The following is an 18,355-nucleotide window of genomic DNA, read 5'->3' as shown; positions in this document are numbered from 1 at the left end:
TATTCTTGCTTAAATACAATCCAAAGTGTATCCTTATTTAGAATTTCCTTATTTAAAAATTCTGTGCTGGTTAGAGTTTTTCTTTATTTTTCTTCCAGAAAATCTTTCTCAAAACATGCTTTATGAATCTTTTAAAATACATGTTGTGCTTTAGAAGGGGTATCAAAGCATTGGAAATACAGGTTTGAACAGTATTTGAAAGCTCAAGCCCCATAAATCAAGCTTAATTGAGTGGTCATCTTTGGGATTTGCCTGACTAACAGGTATTACTTACCTGTAAATATTTTTTGTCATCCTCTAGTTATTATAAGTGTAAAAGACATTTTCACATAGTCATGATCAGGGGACTGGAGCACCTCCCGTATGAAGACAGGCTGAGGAAGTTGGGGCTTTTCAGCCTGGAGAAGAGAAGGCTGCATGGAGACCTCATAGCAGCCTTCCAGTACCTGAAGGGGGCCTATAGGGATGCTGGGGAGGGACTCTTTGTCAGGGACTGCAGTGATAGGACTAGGGGTAATGGGTTAAAACTTAAACAGGGGAAGTTTAGATTGGATATAAGGAGGAAATTCTTTCTTGTTAGGGTGGTGAGACACTGGAATCGGTTGCCCAGGGAGGTTGTGAGTGCTCCATCCCTGGCAGTGTTCAAGGCCAGGTTAGATGAAGCCTTGTGTTGGATGGTTTAGTGAGAGGTGTCCCTGTCCATGGCAGGGGGGTTGGAACTAGATGATCTTGAGGTCCTTTCCAACCCTAACCATTCTATGATTCTATGATTCTATGATTTTAACAGCTCCCATTACAATTTACATTATATAAGGGGTTCTTTTTCCAAGAGATCCTGTAATTATTTAAGTACCAATAAATTACTTATTTGCAGTGGAATATTCCATTAGGGTTTTTTATGTGATTTGTGTGTAGTTCTCTAATATACATGTGAGAATGATCAATTCCACTTTCCAGTCTCTATTTAAAAACTCCTGCAGCAAAATGTTTGAAAGACCTCTTTATGTGGCTGGTTTTAATCTATCAATGAGTGACAATAATCCCTGTAAACTAGAAACTTTGACTTTCAGAATTATATTCTCTCCCTTTGTGGAGAGGAGCTTTTTAGTTTCTTCTGTTGCAATGTTTGAAGAAGACTTTTAGCTATTATGTGAAGGTTGTCTGTGAACAACCTGAAAGTATGGCAGGACAGCCTTAGCCTGGCATTGTTTTAGTGTGCTTCCTGTTCAGTGATATTTCAGTGTCTCACATGTAAGTAGAATTTGCAGTTGCCATATTACATCAGGCCACTGCAGTAATGTAGTCTAGCATCTATCTGGTCTTTGCATCATTCTGTTTATTCATTTTTGGTCTAACGTAAATGATGCTTTTGTAACTTGCCTAAGAGGAAACAGTTTAATTACTATCTTGTAAATACGTGCTGAGTCTAAGATTATTTAGTTCTTCACTCTAATGCTAAAGTTGATCTCATTTGCATGTTGGCATTACGTAGATTAAATACTCAGTTTAGATACTAAAATAAATACTGTGTTTAAAACTGGTAGAACTCAATTTTCATCATGAAATTTAAAGCTCAGAAGGCTGGAGAATTTGAGTTGCCATTATCTGAGAGACATAATTTGGAAAGCTTAACTGGGTGGTAAGCCTGAGCATCAGACTCAGAATTAAAACCTCTGCAAGTAGATGCTTATTTGTGATCATATCTCATAAAGCTCATAAACAGTAACAGTAGTAAATTATTCACTTAAGAAACAGATACTTAATACTTTTTCTGCAAACAAACTAATGGAGGAGGTTTAGGAAAATAATAATGGGAAAAAGCTAGACCTGTAGTATACAAAATGTTGCAAAGAATTGGAGGGAATAAACATGGAAAGAAGGAATGTCAAGGGGAATTAGTACTAAAATGTAAGTCAAAAATGTATATAGTTAAGAATCAAAGGGCAGGCCTACATAGGTTTTTCTGTGTTTAAATTAAGAGGGGGAGGTACCATAATATGTAGTCTATAACTAATCATTGGCCAAAAAGAGTGTGGAGACTTCAGTTGTACTGGGATTAATAGAGAGAAACTAGTTGAAAATCTAATAATGGGAAGTTGAAAATCAATCAAGGTGAGCATTACCATGAGACAAGAGTTGTGATACAAAGGAGAGAAAGGGACAAAAGAAGCAGATGAACAACAGCGGGCTTCAAAAAACCAAACATCAGTAAAATCAAGAAATTGGTACATGAGGTCCTGGGGAATGAATTCTAAGGCAAAAAGAAATTCAAGGAAGCTGAGGGTTTCTAAAAGAGGCTTCTAAAACAGGCCATATTTTAAGTATAACAACAGTCTATTCTAAAGCAAAGGGGGAAAAAAGCCTGACAGCAGTGTTGGCTGCATTAGGGGCCCATCACTGACCTGAAAAATACCAAAAAAGAATACTGAAAATAAGTAGGAACAATAAGGCCACATTGGCAAGAACAAATATTAAAGGACAGCACAGCAGGTAAGAAACAAAACTGTACAGCAAGGGTAAAGCAAAACAATAAAAATGGATTCTTAAATAATTTTCTATTCTACAATAAAAGTTCTCTGCTTATTGGGATAGGTGGATAAATGTCAGATGGTGCAAAAGCCTGAAGTGCTTTGTATTTCACTCCCTATTCTCTAAACAGTGTGTGTTACAAAGTTAACCAGGAAACAGGAATACAGGTCAGAAACGGAACTATCAAGCTAATTAGATGTATTAGAACATTAAATTCTGATTAAATCTGTTCTATAATAATATGGTGCAAAACTCAGTCTTGGAATGATTGTATTTTTTGATTAAGAATGATTGAGTTCCGAGAGAACCAGAAAATAATATTACTTATTAAAAGTGTATCAGAGCACAGGAATGAGTGGAAAGACAAGGTAAAAGAATGACTTAGGGAATCAGCCAGATGAACTTTGATACCAGAAGAGTTACCGAAAAAAATGTGTCTAAAAATCTTCAAGCATAGAGACTAACTTAAAAGGCCAACATGCGTTTCTCTATAAAGTAAATTCTAAATAGCATAATGATCTCTTTTGTCAGAGTAACTCTTCCAATACATAAACACAAAACAGTATGTTATGTGTTAAACTCAATAAACCCATTGACAACAGATTCACCTAACCTGATTATTTATTAAGTTGCTAGGATCCAGATGATGGTACTGTAAGGTGGATACACAGCTAGTTAATATCTCATTTCAAAGGTAATTACCAGTGTCCATTAAATTGTGAAGATAAATTGAGGGGGAGATAGGAGGGGTAGGACTACCCATACAAAGCAAAAAGCAGGTGTGGATCCCTCATTGATGAGGCACAACAGTCAGTGAGAGCCTTGGCTTTAACCACAAGCATGGCATTACCATGGTGGGATTCCTGGGGCACCAGTGCTAATCAAATGGGACCGAATGAAGTGGAGCCCTGCTCAGAAGTGAAGCTCAAGGGAAAGCACCACACGGGTGAGTAATAAAACCTGCACTGATTAACATACCATACATATGCAGTGTCCCGTTTTGTTTGTTGGTGAACTGATGTAATACATGTGCTGTTGTCTAAATTCTGAGATCCACAGACAGCTTTTACCTTGGCAATGCAGATGGTGGGCGTAGGGGCAAGTAACCTATCTTGTCTTACCAGAACAAGAAGATAAGATGTGTTTGGAGCTCAACATACTCTGATGAGGGAGGCAAACTATCCTGGGTTACCATAAGGTCTTCTCATGCCCTACACTGTATTATTACAGGTCGGGCCTGGATCCAATTGTGTCTGTGATTTTACTAATGCAGTATGAGGGGGGTATGGAGAGCACACTTACACAACACACAGGACTAGAACTCACAATAATCATGAAGAAGGTTTAAATTTCATTTTCAAGGGTTTAATTTACATTTTTGCACTCAGACAGCAAACAAATACATGTTGCCAGGGTGTCCATTACTAGAATTTACGTAAGAGATGTTACAGAGGGATACTGAATTTCCATGATATACATATGCTAATGCAATGAGAAAGTTACTTGTTTCTAAAATGTGCAGAGGCGTAAAAGCTCTCCATGCACATCCATGTGTTGGGAGAAGGTGGAAAGCAAGGTTTACCAGTTCTTTTAGCTGCTAGGAACTGACTCACCATCCCTGGAGGTAGTTAAAAAATGTGTAGGTGTGGCATTTAGGGACATGGTTTAGTGGCAGACTTGGCAATGCTAGGTTAATGGTTGGTCTTGATGATCTAAAGGGGTTTTCCAAACTAAATGATTCAATCGTTGCCTCAGCTAAACGTCTGCGACTTTTTCCCTTTCTTTGCCTAGCAGTTTCTTGGGTGTGAAGTCTTAATATAAACCAGAAGATGGCACAAGAGACCCTTGCAGACATAGATGTACATGCCTCGCTATGAGCAAAGGTATGGTGAAAAAAGACAGGCCTTCCAGATGTCTGCCTAAAATTTGCCTATTAGAAACAGGCTAACATGAAATAGCAGAGATTTTTTTATTATTCCAATTTTTAAAACCAGCACTTGTCTACATTCAGCTGCTTCCTTTAATATTTTAGAGAAGTGCATGCACACACAACTTTATAATTTTAAACCTTAAGTGCCTTCTGTTGATGTGTAATGCATTTGTTTGTGTAAAACCTGTCAAAAAAGTATGCTGCATTGCTTGGGGAGGAAACACAGACATTGGATTACACATTACAGGGGCAGTGTCAAGCATCTTACCTAACTACATTCCTGTCCTTACCTGCGATAGCCCAGCTTTTCCTTTATCAGTATACTGAGAGGGAATGTTAGGACATGTCTGTGCTCCCTGTTTTGGGATGCAGTGAAGGTAGGTGGACAGTGTCATTTGTGCTCTGCTGCTACAGTTCTGCATCCTGTCAAAGCAACATTTGCAGGATACTTAGTAGAAGTGACTGGAAGAAAGGAAGAAACTGTGTATAGTGAGGAATACAGAAGACAGGAAGGAATGATTAGAAACACAGCGTGGAGAAGAGCCTTGAATTGGGGGGAAAAAAAAAAATAAGGTAACATTTCAATTTCATTTGAACAGACTGGGTTTGGAGCAGCACAAAGATGTGATTTATATTAGGTGTAAGTCAAGGGAAGGAAGATTCTGTGAAATATTTTCACTGCTGGGACTGATGCATTTCAAAGCATAGGCTAGGATGGGCACTGAGGGTGATAGATGAGCCAGGGCTGCCAGCTGTGATAGCTCATTCTCCTGCTGGCTCATTATGCTCAAATTCTAACTCTAAAATCAAGGGGAAAAAAAAAAAAAAAAAAGGATTCATTCTATGATAGTTGAAAGTGAAAAGTTACTTTCAAGAATTATAAATGCTTTAGTCATAGATAAACACAGCCAAGATCCTAAAGCATATTTGAACACCTAACGATTAATCCCTATTTTCAGAAAATGAAACAATTTCTTAAGCCTCTTTTCATGCTGCTTCCTTTCAACTGAGAGTGGCACATATTTTAAATATGATCCTGATTCATACTGATTTTTTTTAATAAGCTTAAATTTGTGTAAAGAATTGTTAAAAACATGACACATTTTCTTTCTTAATGTTTACACCATGTCTCTGCAGAACTTGTATCTTTTAAAAACATTTCACCTATTCTGCCTAGTTGCTTGTAACAGCCTTATGGTAAAGAGCCATGGGAGCTCTGTTGATTTAGATCAATTCCAAGCATGATGAGACATTTAATTTTTGTCTATGCATTGTAATTCTGTTTATTCCAGGCCCTCCTGGTATTTCTGCACATATGGTCTTTTCATTCCTCGTGGAAAAGTAGGTCTTATTCTGTCAAAGAGGAAAGATTAGAATAATTGATGCTAAAGAGATTGGTTAGAGGCCATTTCTAATGCTTTTAAGTCTTAAAGACTGATTTCTCAGAAATTACAGTGGTTGGATAAACATACTAGGGCAAAGACCATAGAACTGTATAGCAGCCTTTGTTTCACTGGGCAGACCTTCACAGGAAATCTGCATGTCCACAGATGAATGTGCATCCTCTTGTGTGTCATAAACTGCCTTTTTTACTCTTTGAATTGTATCAGCACCTACCTGTTCCCAAGGACCACACATTCACTCTAATGTCACAGCACCCTCAACTTTTACGAGAAAGTGTCACCTGCCTTACAAAATGATGGTCCCCTCCTTTGGTCTTGTAGATGTCCACTGCAGCAAGGCCAAGTGGTGGCATCTTTCTCCAGTACCTGTGGGGAACACAAGGTACTTGGCAGCCCTCTGCTACTTTCTCTTCAGTTCCTTCAAAACTTCAACAGGAAGGGGATATCTCAGAGCACAATCCTGCCCCTCTCTAGGGTTCTGTGTTGGCTTACTAGGGCAGAGCTGGCCTTTGGGCTGGAAGATGTGGAGCAGCAATTAATTCTCAAAGGTTGGACTGTTATCCCAGAATTTCTATGTTATCAACTGCCTAGAAGGCATCCAAACAGGACTAGCTAGTTCTGCAGAACCTCCTCAGTCTGAGACCACTGTTGTGTGTACTCATTTCTGCTGAGCTGTTTTACATATAAGCACCCTTATCTTGATCCCACCCTACCTGTCCCAGCCAAACATCTGTAAAGCCACTTCTTGGCCTCTTTGCATGCAGCTGCTGCTCACAAGATCTGTCAAGTGACAAATCTCAACTCATCTTAATTCTCCTGGATGCTAAAATGTGCCCTTCTACACCATCTCCCACAGAATAGCCTGGCCTGGCATTTGGCATTATGATCTCCAGTCTTTGGTCTTCAGGAAGCTGGTGGTCCTTATTTTCACAGGGAAGGAGCTGACTCCCCAGAGAGGGCAACTGTGTATTGTACAAACATCTGCATAAAGTATTGTCATTATCTTCAGAAAATGGATCTTCAGACTTCTGCCCCTGGCAGTCATGTTGATATGCTTGAGCTCTTTTGTTTCCTTTTGTTTCTCTTTTGTAGCAGCAGAATGAAATGTCCTATCTGACAGATTCCTGAGGACTTTAACATGAGCAGGTTTTCATCCCATTGGCAATATCACTTGATTTTTATTACGGTATTTGTGAATCACAGTTTAGCGGGAAATTTTCAAACAAATGGTGAATAATAGAGAGAAAGGAGGCAGCTTAAGAATTTTTGCTAAAATTAAACTAACAGCTGCTAAATATCGTAGCAGTCGTTACACGCAGAAGTCATCTGCCACCTTCCAGGATACTTAAACATTTTATATATAATGGAAATGAGATCTGGGTTAACCTTGTCACAATATGATCGATTTGCATCTCTGAGAGCTAGACACTTGACACCATCTTTCGGCTGTGACATTTGCTTTGATGCAATACAATTAATAAACCAGCAGTGGATAAAGATGTAATTTGCAGCTCAGAAGGCAAAAGTGTCTTAAAATCTGTAAAGAAACCATGTGGCAGATGTATCAGTGGATGCTAAAACCCAAGATTTTCTTTTTTTTTTAAAGCACCATCTTATGTCTTATATTCTTTTTGTCCTATCCAACAGCTTGCCAAGTGCCTTTATTTGTTGACATAAAATAAAGCTGGATATCATTCGATAGACTTTTATACTTTTTTTTAATAATTGCATATAGATATATATGAATATATGTTATATATAAGTATGTAAGTAGCATATATTATTTTGATAGATATATATGTACAGGCTAAGAACGGAAATAATTCTGGGCACAGGTGTTGTATTTATTCCCTTGGGACTGGATCTTACCCCATCTGTGATGCAGAATGCTGTTAAAGTAATCAGAGTGTATAAATTGCGAAAGAAGGTTGCAGGAAAGTTACACTTCCTTTTTCTGATGTTCATGAAACTTAGTCCTTAAGAACGGCATTTTGCCTGACTGCAGGATTCTGCAGGCAGGCAACAGCACTGGTATTCCCACTTCTGACTAGCAAGGCTGCTGTTAGGCCACATGTTAAATGCAGGAGACTCCGGGGACTTATCATTTAGTAATTCAGTTAACAGAGCAGATTCCTGTATGTCTTCACTCCATCTATCTCCTGCCTGCTTGGTCTGCTCTGTGAAATATGTTTCCACCAGAACTGGCTAGCACTCAGAACTTCTGGTATTTTAAAATATTTCCTCAGGTTTTTGATGGGGGTATTCTTCACATTTACCTAATGAAAAGAATATACCTCTGCTTGGTATATTGGGGGGTATTTATAAAATAGAGAAAATTTATAAACAGTCTTATACAGTTTGAATAAGTAAACTCTCCAAACTTCCCATTGCTAATCTGAAAATGCTTGGGAAGGATAAGTGGATAAGGTTTCAAGAAATTAGATATCACACTCTTTGATATAGTGGATGGATGCATGGATGGGTGAATGGATATCATACTTTGAGCAGACAGTAAGTTGAACTGTTGGTTCTAGGAAAGATAGAAGAGGATTTGAATAAAACCTTTTTACTGGGCTAATATAACAAAAAGAATACATTATATTAAAATGGAATATATTGAAAGATTTAAATAGAAAATAAGTAGAAGGGCTTCAGTCTTCAAGCCCTACCTCACTGACAGTCTAAGAAATAGATAGAAGCATGGTCATATTAATTGTCATTGCAGAGAAAGCAAATACTGAGAAATCCATCATGAATGGCAGAATAACCAAGCAAGTCACAGGGTAAAGGGACAGTGGAGCACTTTGTTTGCAGGTGGTAGAAGTCAGTTGTAAAGCAGAAGGCAGGAATAAGGACAGACAAATCAAACATGCAGTCATGATTTCTGGGGGCAGACTGATACCAAGCAGGGGTGTGATAGGAGTTATCAATGGTGCAGTGGTTCTACTCTGATCTTGCACAGAATGGGAGGATAGAAAGGGGAGGGAATTCATGGTTATTCTGCAGTGAAAAACTGCCCATAAAGCACCATGAACCTTTTGTCATTTTGACATTACTGCAGCAGCCAAGTGTTCCTGGTGCACACAAAACCCAAAGAAGGATGGGAACACTTCTGAAAGACGTGCATAAGGCAATGAGAGGAAAGACAGGGAGACTGAAATAGCAGAGAAACCTGTGTGATCTACACAGCTGCAAGAGATCGGGGAAGGAAGATATGATGTGAATTCTGTAATGTCAGTAGAATGTTAATTCTAAGGCAGAAAGTTGTCTTTTTTCTTTCTTTTTTTTTTTTTTACCTGATACTTTAGTCCAGAAAACATCAGAAAACATACTTTATTTAAGCAGCCAGAAGCCAGTCGATTTGTACAACTCAATAGGCTTGACCTTTACTTTTTTCTGTTTCACAGCCTTCTCCTCCAAACCCCTTGCCCTCTGCCTGGCGCTTACGACCTGATAACCCGGAGAATGCAATGAGTTTATCCACTTGCCTGCCTCGGGCTGTCTCGGGAACACAGGGCTCAGCCCAGACAGGAGCATGCTTTCCGCTTACACAGTCGATCTTCTGCTAAAAGGAATAAAAAAGCCAGCTCTAGAGGAAGGGAGCAGCAGCGTCCGGGGATGCTGGTCCTGTGCGCTCCCCCGGGGGTGCATTCCCCAGAGCCGTTTGAGGCTGCTTAGCTCCATAAATGCCATTTGCATCGGGATAGGATGTAACAAGAGCTGTAAATCACTGATGGCGGACGAACAACTCCAGGAGCAGACACGGCGGAGCCGGGCCTCCGCGAGCTGTGGCAATGTGTGAACGGTATCTTTTGTTGGGGTGGGGAGAGAACTGATAGCAATTAGATGATACTTATCTGCCCTTTGATGTGTATTTACACAAACAACGTTTTCCTCCGCAACTTGCGGTATAAAGGAGGAGCCGTGCTCCCCGACACCCTCCTACATCTCCGAAACTAGGCAGGATGACCAAGGCCCCTTTCTCTGTGGAGTGGTTGTCCCAGAGCAGCCAAGCGCTCAAGAGCACCACCGCGGGCTCCCCGCACCGACCATCCTCCGCGGCCAGCCCCGGCTTGAGTGACGGGAGCAAGGAGCAGCCCGCCGGGCCGCGGGCTGGGAGAGGGGGCAGGAGCCGGGAACGTTTGGCGGCACCCTTTGCTGCAGGTAACCACGGACTCAGCTGTATCCTGGTGCTCTTGCAATGGGAAAAGGACGGACGGGCCTGGTATCCCCCGCCCTCCCCTCCGGGTCCCCCGATAAGGGGCGACTGTGCACCTGCTGCCCTGAAGCGAAGGAGGCGGGTGGGCACCCGAGAGGCTCCCAGGCCAGGCTGACCCTTTTCTCTCCCTTTCGCCTGTCCCCAGGAGCAAGCGGGAGGCCGTGTGGAGCAGAGCAGTCCCCGCCGGAGGGAAGTCCCAAGCGCTCGGGTTCCGGGGAAGCCGGCGGCAAGGGCGGCCGGCGGCTGCGCACTGCCTTCAGCGCCGAGCAGGTCAGCACCCTGGAGAGCTCCTTCCAGAGGCAGCAGTACCTGGGGGCGGCCGAGCGCCGCAAGCTGGCCGGCAAGATGCGGCTCTCGGAGGTGCAGGTGAGCGGGGGCCTTGGGCAGTAATAGCATGGGCAAAAGAATGCTTTGCGGTTGCTTAGGCAATAGAATGAGCAACGGCTTGGGCATTGGCCATGGCGTGAACTGAGGGCCGCTGTAACCTCATCTCGTCTCCTTCTCTCCCCTTTCCCCCAGATCAAGACCTGGTTTCAGAACCGCCGGATGAAACTCAAGCGGCAGTTGCAGGAGCTGAGGACAGAGTCTTTCTGCAGCACCCCTTATGGACCTCAGAGCAGCATTGTACCCTTGCCGCTCACGTACATGGCCCAGCCACTTCCTCTGCTCCGGCAAGGGGCTGCCTCCGGAGGCTTCACAGTGGCGGCGCTCCCAGCACCCAGCCCGGAACTCAGCAGTGCCTGCAGAGCACAGCCCGTGGGCTTTTGGGCGGCACCCTGCTTTGTTGGGTACGGGGACCCCACAGCTTTCTTGATGGGTGTCTGACCCTTTGATACGGACTATGACTAAGGAGGATTTGCACTACGGATACCTATCTGTAACTGCCTGGTGGAGTTACGATGCAGCAATGTGCAAGATAGTTTACAGAGGCATACTGGACAATCTGAATCATGGACTTCAGGTCGCAGCGTTTATAGGCAACTGTGTAAAACAGAAAAAAAGTGGGACAAACAGTAATATAAATCTTTTAATAAACTTAAACTTTTTCCAGGTTTGTGATTATAGAGCTATTTATCCTGCCCTAAAAGATAACTCAACAGATTCCTTATTATCGAGATCTTTTCTGCCCCCCCCTGCAATTTACTGAGGGTGAGTGCTAAAAAGCGTGAATTTCCCACTGTCCTCTAAAACAGGTAACCCCCTTCAGCTACTCCTTAGATTGTCTTTTCTATGATGGGTCTGCTTTTGACCATATACTTGGATGCACCTGTTACTAATACTTAATATTGGACTTGATATAGTCCAGATGAAACTCTTTAAATAACATACAGGATGTGATTTTAAGAGGTAAAATGTTACCTACTAAATAAATACGTAAATTTATTTTCACGCTTTCATGTGCAGTAGATTAGCAGTGGCCTCTTGCCTAAGCAGAGCTGGGAAAGGACCTATCCTTGAAATTTCTTATCAACAAAATAGTATCCCGGTATGTCACCTAATGCGCCTAATAGGGTATGAGGGTGATGATCAAAAGAAATGTAACATTCCAAAGCTGGTTTTCACCAGGCAGCAGTAAAGATGTTACCATTGTGCTATGCACTTTTAAAATTTGAATAAAGCTCTAGAAAACTTGAGAACAAAACAGCCTGATTTCAGGCTAGAGAAAGGGCTCTGAGAAAGGTTCCTTAACTGATGTAAGTTGCCATAAATCTTTCAAAGTCAACTGTCAACTAACATGAAAAGAGCAATAAAAATTTCCATCACTTTAGAGTTGATCTTGGGGGTTATTAGAGTATTTCCGGCGGGCTTGTAATCTGGGCTCCTGCAATGAATGGTCTGAAGGTTCTCTGTCATCCTTGACCACCCGTATTTTCTTTTGTATGCAGGGGCCAATCTGCCACTTGAGTACACTTGCCTGATGAAAAGCAACATTATCTGCTGCTGTAAGTTGTAGCCTTTGATTTTCTGAGAAGCTGTCACATTTGGAAGTCTCCCTAATTATTTTGTAATCCATGGTGTATTTTTCTAGCCATTTGAGATACTAGCATTTGCTCGCGATTGCACAATTAATGTAACACTGATGTAAGAGTTTCAGAAAACTAATAAGGGCTCAGGGGCTATCAATCTTGGTGAAACCTCTTCAGGAAAATTATGCAGTTCGGGATTAAGGAAATTTGTTGACAATAGATAAAAATTCCCATTTAGTGGGGACTTATTTCTTAAAGTCAGATATTGTTAAACGGCTATATTGATTACAAAAAAAAACAAAAAAAAAAAAACCCACAATTCTCTCTGACTCTTTCAAACAGAGAACTGGAATGTTTCCATAAAGCTCTGCAATGGTAAACACTTCCTGTTCGTAAGCATCCAATTTTTAAATTGGAGGGGGAGGGATGAAAGGGAGTGAGTCAAGACTCGATTTGGCCATTCTGTATTCAAGAGAATAGTGGCTGAGATGATCCCCTCATCATCTTGTATGGCCACAGAGGAGAACCCTACCCTCAAACTCTTTTCATCACCCTGTACAAAAGGAATAGCAATGGCCCTTCTTGCTGTCAGAAGCCAGAGCCTGCGGATTCGGGGGCTGGGGGTGGGGTGTGAACAGCAACCTCCGGGGGGACTGGTCGGGCCCGGGGCTGCCCGCAGCACTGCAGGAGCTCCCCGGCACAAACGGGTTCGGGTGAAAAGTGTGGGGGGAGGTACGGTCTCCACCACAGCTGGGCCCGGGGGAAGTGAGAGCGAGATGAAAGGGCTCCGGAGGAGAGAGGGGGAACAAAGTGGTTCCCAGCCGTGGAGGGAAGCTGCTTCCGTAGGACAGGGTTTGTGAGGGACGGATGATACTAAGGGAGAGGCAGGCGCACACCTTATCGGTGGTTATGAGTCCTCCTGAGGTGGCCGACCCGTTTTCTCCCGGTTATACGCTCCCGGGGCTGCTAACTCCTAGCCGGCTCCGCCGCAGCATCATCGGGCTTTCCGCGGCCTCTGGGCCGGGCCGGGCTAACCCAGCGGGTGGGTACAGCAGAGCCGGCCTAGCTCTTCGTCTGCCAGCATCTGAGTGCTGCTCCATTGAGCCCCAGCGGTGCTCGGAGGGGTGGAGGAAGCTGTTCCTCTTCCGTGCAAAGGTTTACAGCAAGCGAGAGGCTACTGGGCCTGCTGGGACAACATGTCGTACATGCAGTCTTTGCCATGATTTAGGCCCGCGGGCTTGTGGGAACCACGCCAGGACAAGCGGGGCTGCGGGGCCGAGCAGCACCAGCTTACTGGGCGGTCTCGGTGGTGGGGGCTTTGCTGGCGGGGTGCCGGTACGCGGCTCCCCTCGGCCTTGCTGGGGGCGCGGGCTCACGGGTGTCTGGTCTCCGGGCGTAAGAGCTGCAGAAAGGCCGGAAAGGAAGAAGGCGGGATCTGTTTGTAAAGGTGCTAATGATCACTTAACATAATGATTCCTTGGCAACTTGTATGCTCAACAAGCGCACGAAATACCTTGTCAGTGTTTTAGCAGAGCTAGCTTGAAAATATTGTTCAATTTCCTGACAATTGCTCAAATGAATGAGGGGGGTGACTTTTCACTTGGCTGAGTCTCTAAAGGTAACAGCTTCCTCGGAATACCTACGTGCTAATTCCTCTTCTTCGTGCAAGAGTTAGCTTTCTCTAGAAGATAATTGCTACTTCCAGAGGTCTAGAAAACTGTATATGAAATAATTTCATTTTTGCTAAAGCGGTCCAGCTATGTTAGTCAAAAGCGGCTTCAAGTTTTCCTTTTGATGTGGGAGAAAAAACAAACCAAACATCAGATAACCCTTCAAGTAGTATTCCCACTTGTTTGAATTTCTCACCCACTGTGTTTTACTGCCGACAGCAATAAAGCAGCAATAGTGGCAGCGCAAGACCCCTGCACACTCGCAGTCCGTCTCCGGGAAGCCGAGAGACTCCACTGGGACACCGCACCCACTGCTCGCCCCTGCAGGTAGTTCCCGGGCTGCTCCATCAGCGTGGTCGAGAGCCCTCTTCCCTTCTAGCAGCCTCCCTTTAATTTCGGGTGTAATAACCACAGTTGAATAACCACAATTGAATAACCACCAGTTATTAAATAACCGCAGAATAACCACCAGTACCGGAATACTCTCCGACAAAACAGAGCGGTTATCTGCAAGTCAGCTACAAATGGGGAGAGGAGGGCAAAGCCGAGTCCATTAGCTGGGGAGGAGCAGCATAATGCTTGTGCGGTGAAACTACCGGAGCCCCCGGCCTGGCGGCTCTCGAGGAAGGGGCTGTATAACCTGAAAGCTGGGCTCCCCGGAGAGGAAAAGGGGCGGGAAGGGAAATTTGCCGGAGCACTTACTTCAAAGCCTTGCACCCCGCAGCGCGTGCACGAGGGGGGAGTAGAGCGGCTGCCTTAGCATCACGGTAACGGCGGGGAGCCGGCCCGGCCCGCGCCTGTCCCGGTTTGACGAGAGCAACCGACGGGGGGTGGAGAAGGGTGTCGGGGTGTCCCCCCTGCAGCTCCCAGACTCGCTGGAGCCACTCCGAGGACCTCCTTACAAACCAGGTGAAGGTATTCGGCGTTGTGTGCTAATCGGGAGAGATCTTGCACTGGCAGGCCATTACATCTAATTGCTGCCCATTATCTCTTTCTTTGATACGCAATTAGATGACAATTAACTCGATAAACCCCAAGGTAGGGGGGGAAGAGGGGGAGAGGAAGAAAAAAAAGAGACATCTCTTGGTCTTGACATGTTCCTTGTGTAGACTTTATTACTTTTCCTTTATAGTTGTCTCCTAAACTCCTAGGCCTCGCTTTAGTTGTAACTCCTAATAGTATGTAATAGGGAGCTAATCCGGGCATCTCTTTTGGTATTGAGGCAGGTTAAGTGCTTTAATTCTTATTTTAGTGCTTAATTATTCGGCCTGGGCAACTCTGAAGAACTGTGGAGGTGTCACAAGTCCTCGGGCAATTTGGCAATGGCGTGCATGGGAATTCAAGGGCTATTTTGTTTAGAGCTAACTTGTACTTAACTTATCGGAGCGCTTTTTCTATTAGTTGCGCAAAGAACTGAGTGAGATTTCCCCGATAAACTTTTTAATGCAAAGCGTCTGTTTGGTCCCACAATTGCTGAACGGGAATAGCTGGGCTTGCAGCTTGTGAGCCGGGCTGGAAGAGGGTGTAGCACTGCTGGGTGAGTCAGTGGCATTTGTTATTTATGGGGTGTCACCCCGCGTTGTTCCCTCAGGCGAAGGAGTGCCTGGGTGATGACACTGTTAGTGCTCATGGGTACTTCAAACAGAGCAGCGGCTATTCCGAAACAATCGATCTCGTTGATGCCTAATTGACTATCTAATAGCACCTATCAGGACATCAAAGGAGGCGCTGAATAACCTAGTTAGCATTTCCAAAGGGTAGAAGCGAAGGGTACAAACAAGCCACCGATTGTCCCACAGGCCGCGGGCGGCGGCTCCGGGGTCCCAGCCCGGGCCATGCCACTGCCTATGGCCTGGGGTTTCCAAAGGCCCCGGCAGAAGCAGGGCACAATATCTTACCTGTGTTAACCTCCTCTCTTTTAGTAAATCAGCTTACTTACCTCCAAAGGGCTGCCGCGCTGCCCCAGTTTCCCTCCTCCTGCCTATTTGTGCAGCTAAACAGGAGGCTTGTTGGGTTTCCCTCCGGAGGGGTGGGGTGGCAATGCAGTTGTGATTACTACATCTTCTATCTCCAGTTTTGTCAAGTAGGCTCTGAAATAACTGGGGTTTGTTGTTGTTGGGTTTTTGCTTTGGGGTTTTTTTTTTTTCTTTTTTTCAGAAAAAAACATGAGATCTGCCTATGCTGGAGCCAAAAACCTTGGTAGCCCAGCAGGTCCCTGGTCCATCAGCTCTTCCTCTATGATAAATGCTATGATAGTTTGCTCAGTACATTATTTATTTAATATTTTTTTAATGGACTATTTTCAGACATGGCTCCTAGAAGGAAAGTTGGAATCTGAAGATTTGCCCGATTATGCCTGAAATTACTTTTTTTTTTTTTTTTTTTTTTTGAGAAGGATAACTCTTCTGTTTTCCTGTTTGTGGCTATTTTCACTTATGCTGTCACACAACTAGGTGTGATGGTATGTTGAAGGACTTGGCACATCAACAGCATTCTTGGGGCACACTTCAGCTTCTAATAAAGGGTGAGCTTCTAATAACTGGTGTAGGAAACACTGCAGCCTAGATAGTGGGGTGAGCCTTCTCCCCAGAAACAAACCCATGCATGTAGAACTGCTACAGTCCTGCCTGCTCTTATAGGCTTATATTTTGTGTGTGTGCACAAAGCCCCAAAAGAAACATTCCAGTTGTGCACCAGGGAGATAAATCTATCATTTGCCCCTAGAGGTCTTGTAGAGTTCACATAGAAAGAGCACTTTGTTCTAATGGTCTTAAATGTAATTCTCACATCCTAGCATTAATCACTGCAACTAAATTACGGGGTATTATACTGAGTTACAAATGCACATAAGTTATTAGTAAATTTCTTGAAGCAAGCATATTTCTTCTGATTGTAAGGCCTATATGCAAATGCAGAACAATAAGTATTTTGATGTATGATTTGGAGAAACAGGGCCACTATGTTCTTAATGCAAATTGTGTAAGAAAAATACATGTATATTCTGAGATAATACAGTATCCCCAGGTTCTGGGTATACAGAATTCTACATTCTTCCCTAAAAACTTGTATACCCATGATAAAAAAAAAAAAAAATCTATCGATAGAAAGTTACAAAAGCTTCAAGTAATAAAAAAAAAAAAAAAAAGAATTGAATGGAAGTAAATTTTATCTCCTATAAGCACTATATTTCTGTGAGGTTTTAACTCCATTTGCAGAGCCTGTGTCTGCCCAGGGTCATCAAAGTTTTCAAGTTTCTCAAGCTGACACTTCTTTCTGATGGGAGCTACAACAGCCCCATAACACCTCCCATCTCTTTCCCATCTGTTCCGTGGCTTTGTGGTCCACAGATGCACACCCACAGATTCTTTCTGGGGATGAGGGGTATTCTAAGGGTTGGGTATAAACATCTTATTCAAAAAGCAGTTAATGTTAGATTCTACTTTAAAAAGACAGTGGGACAAGTCAGCTGCTTCCCTGCATCCTTGCATCCTTAGTCTAATGAGAAGGGAAATGGTAGCTGCTATGCAGCTTTTCAGGTGTACTGATAGTTTCCCTCTCTCAGACGCGTAATGTATAAATGCTAATGTGCATATTGGTCTCTGGGTACAGCATTGAATGGTCATCTCAAGCCTTGTTTAATCTTGGCGGTAGGGTTTAAGTGTTTCTCCCTAGATGGTTCCTTGGTGTCATTGTGTGTCTGGGTCGGGGGACTGCAGGGCACAGGGACTCAGGACTTCCTGGCTTGGCATAGGTTTCCTCTGCTGGAGTACTGATGGAGGGACATCTTGCTTGCTAGATAGCTGTGTACTCAGTTTAAGAGTTTCTGAATCACGGTGCTGGTCAGGTACTACCTCCAAATTTAGTTTTAGAAGGGAACTAGGCTCTGCAGACAGTATACGATGCATTGCAAGGGACATCTCACTGTGTGTAAGTTTATATGTGGCGGAGTCTGAGTTTCTCTGCTTGGATTTGTCCTCACATGGAGTTATTCAAGAAATTGCTGTTCTGAAATAAGATGAAGACAGTGACTACAATGGTGCATTTCCTCCAGAGCAAGAGGTACCATGCACAGGTGGAATAGTTTAGGAATAGTTATGACATCCAGAAGCTATTAAACAGAATATGCAACCCCTCAGCTCTTTTGGAGGGTAGCAAGTGACCTATCTCTGATTGACTGAACTGCATCTAGGAGACGTTCCCATTACGGCGGTTTTGCCTGGGTCAGTGCCACTCACAGGTATGTGTTTCAAGCCAAGGATGGAGTCTGGTGTCCAGCTCAGTGTTCAAATACTTGGGAATTTGCACTGACTTGTGCCTATCAGACAAAATTACAGCCTTCTGCTAGCACCAAGTGAAGCTCGTTTAGTGGCCGTGCCCAGCACCCCAAAGAGCAGTATCGACGCCAGCACAGCTTGCCACATCCCTGCCCTTAGGGGCTGTTACCACAAGCAAAGCTCCAGGAAGAATGCAGCTCCCGGGTTCGATGGGCTCGGTAAGGCGCGTGCACTGCCCCGTACCTGCGCTTTATCGCTCCCTGGGGCCAGAGCTGGGATAAACTGCGGGGTCTTCGAGGGCGGGGGGGAGGGGGTGTCAATAACGCACCGACCATTCCAGCAGCCCTGGAGTTACGGGAACAC

At 43.8% G+C, this 18,355-nt stretch overlaps 1 protein-coding gene across 1 annotated transcript; it reads left to right on the top strand.

Annotated features, from left to right (window-relative positions):
• Positions 1 to 9,827: 9,827 nt before the first annotated feature.
• Positions 9,828 to 11,002, top strand: LOC136011281 (homeobox protein MSX-2-like). The gene is made up of 3 exons (XM_065672917.1): positions 9,828 to 10,026; positions 10,227 to 10,447; positions 10,601 to 11,002. The coding sequence occupies exons 1-3, from the start codon at positions 9,828 to 9,830 to the stop codon at positions 10,904 to 10,906; spliced, it is 726 nt and encodes a 241-aa protein (XP_065528989.1). The 3' UTR covers positions 10,907 to 11,002.
• Positions 11,003 to 18,355: the final 7,353 nt, after the last annotated feature.

This window comes from Lathamus discolor, chromosome 3, assembly GCF_037157495.1.
Source record: "Lathamus discolor isolate bLatDis1 chromosome 3, bLatDis1.hap1, whole genome shotgun sequence".
Taxonomy (NCBI): domain Eukaryota; kingdom Metazoa; phylum Chordata; class Aves; order Psittaciformes; family Psittacidae; genus Lathamus; species Lathamus discolor.
Note: the sequence above shows the minus strand (reverse complement) of the source record. Positions and strands in the feature narration are given on the sequence as shown.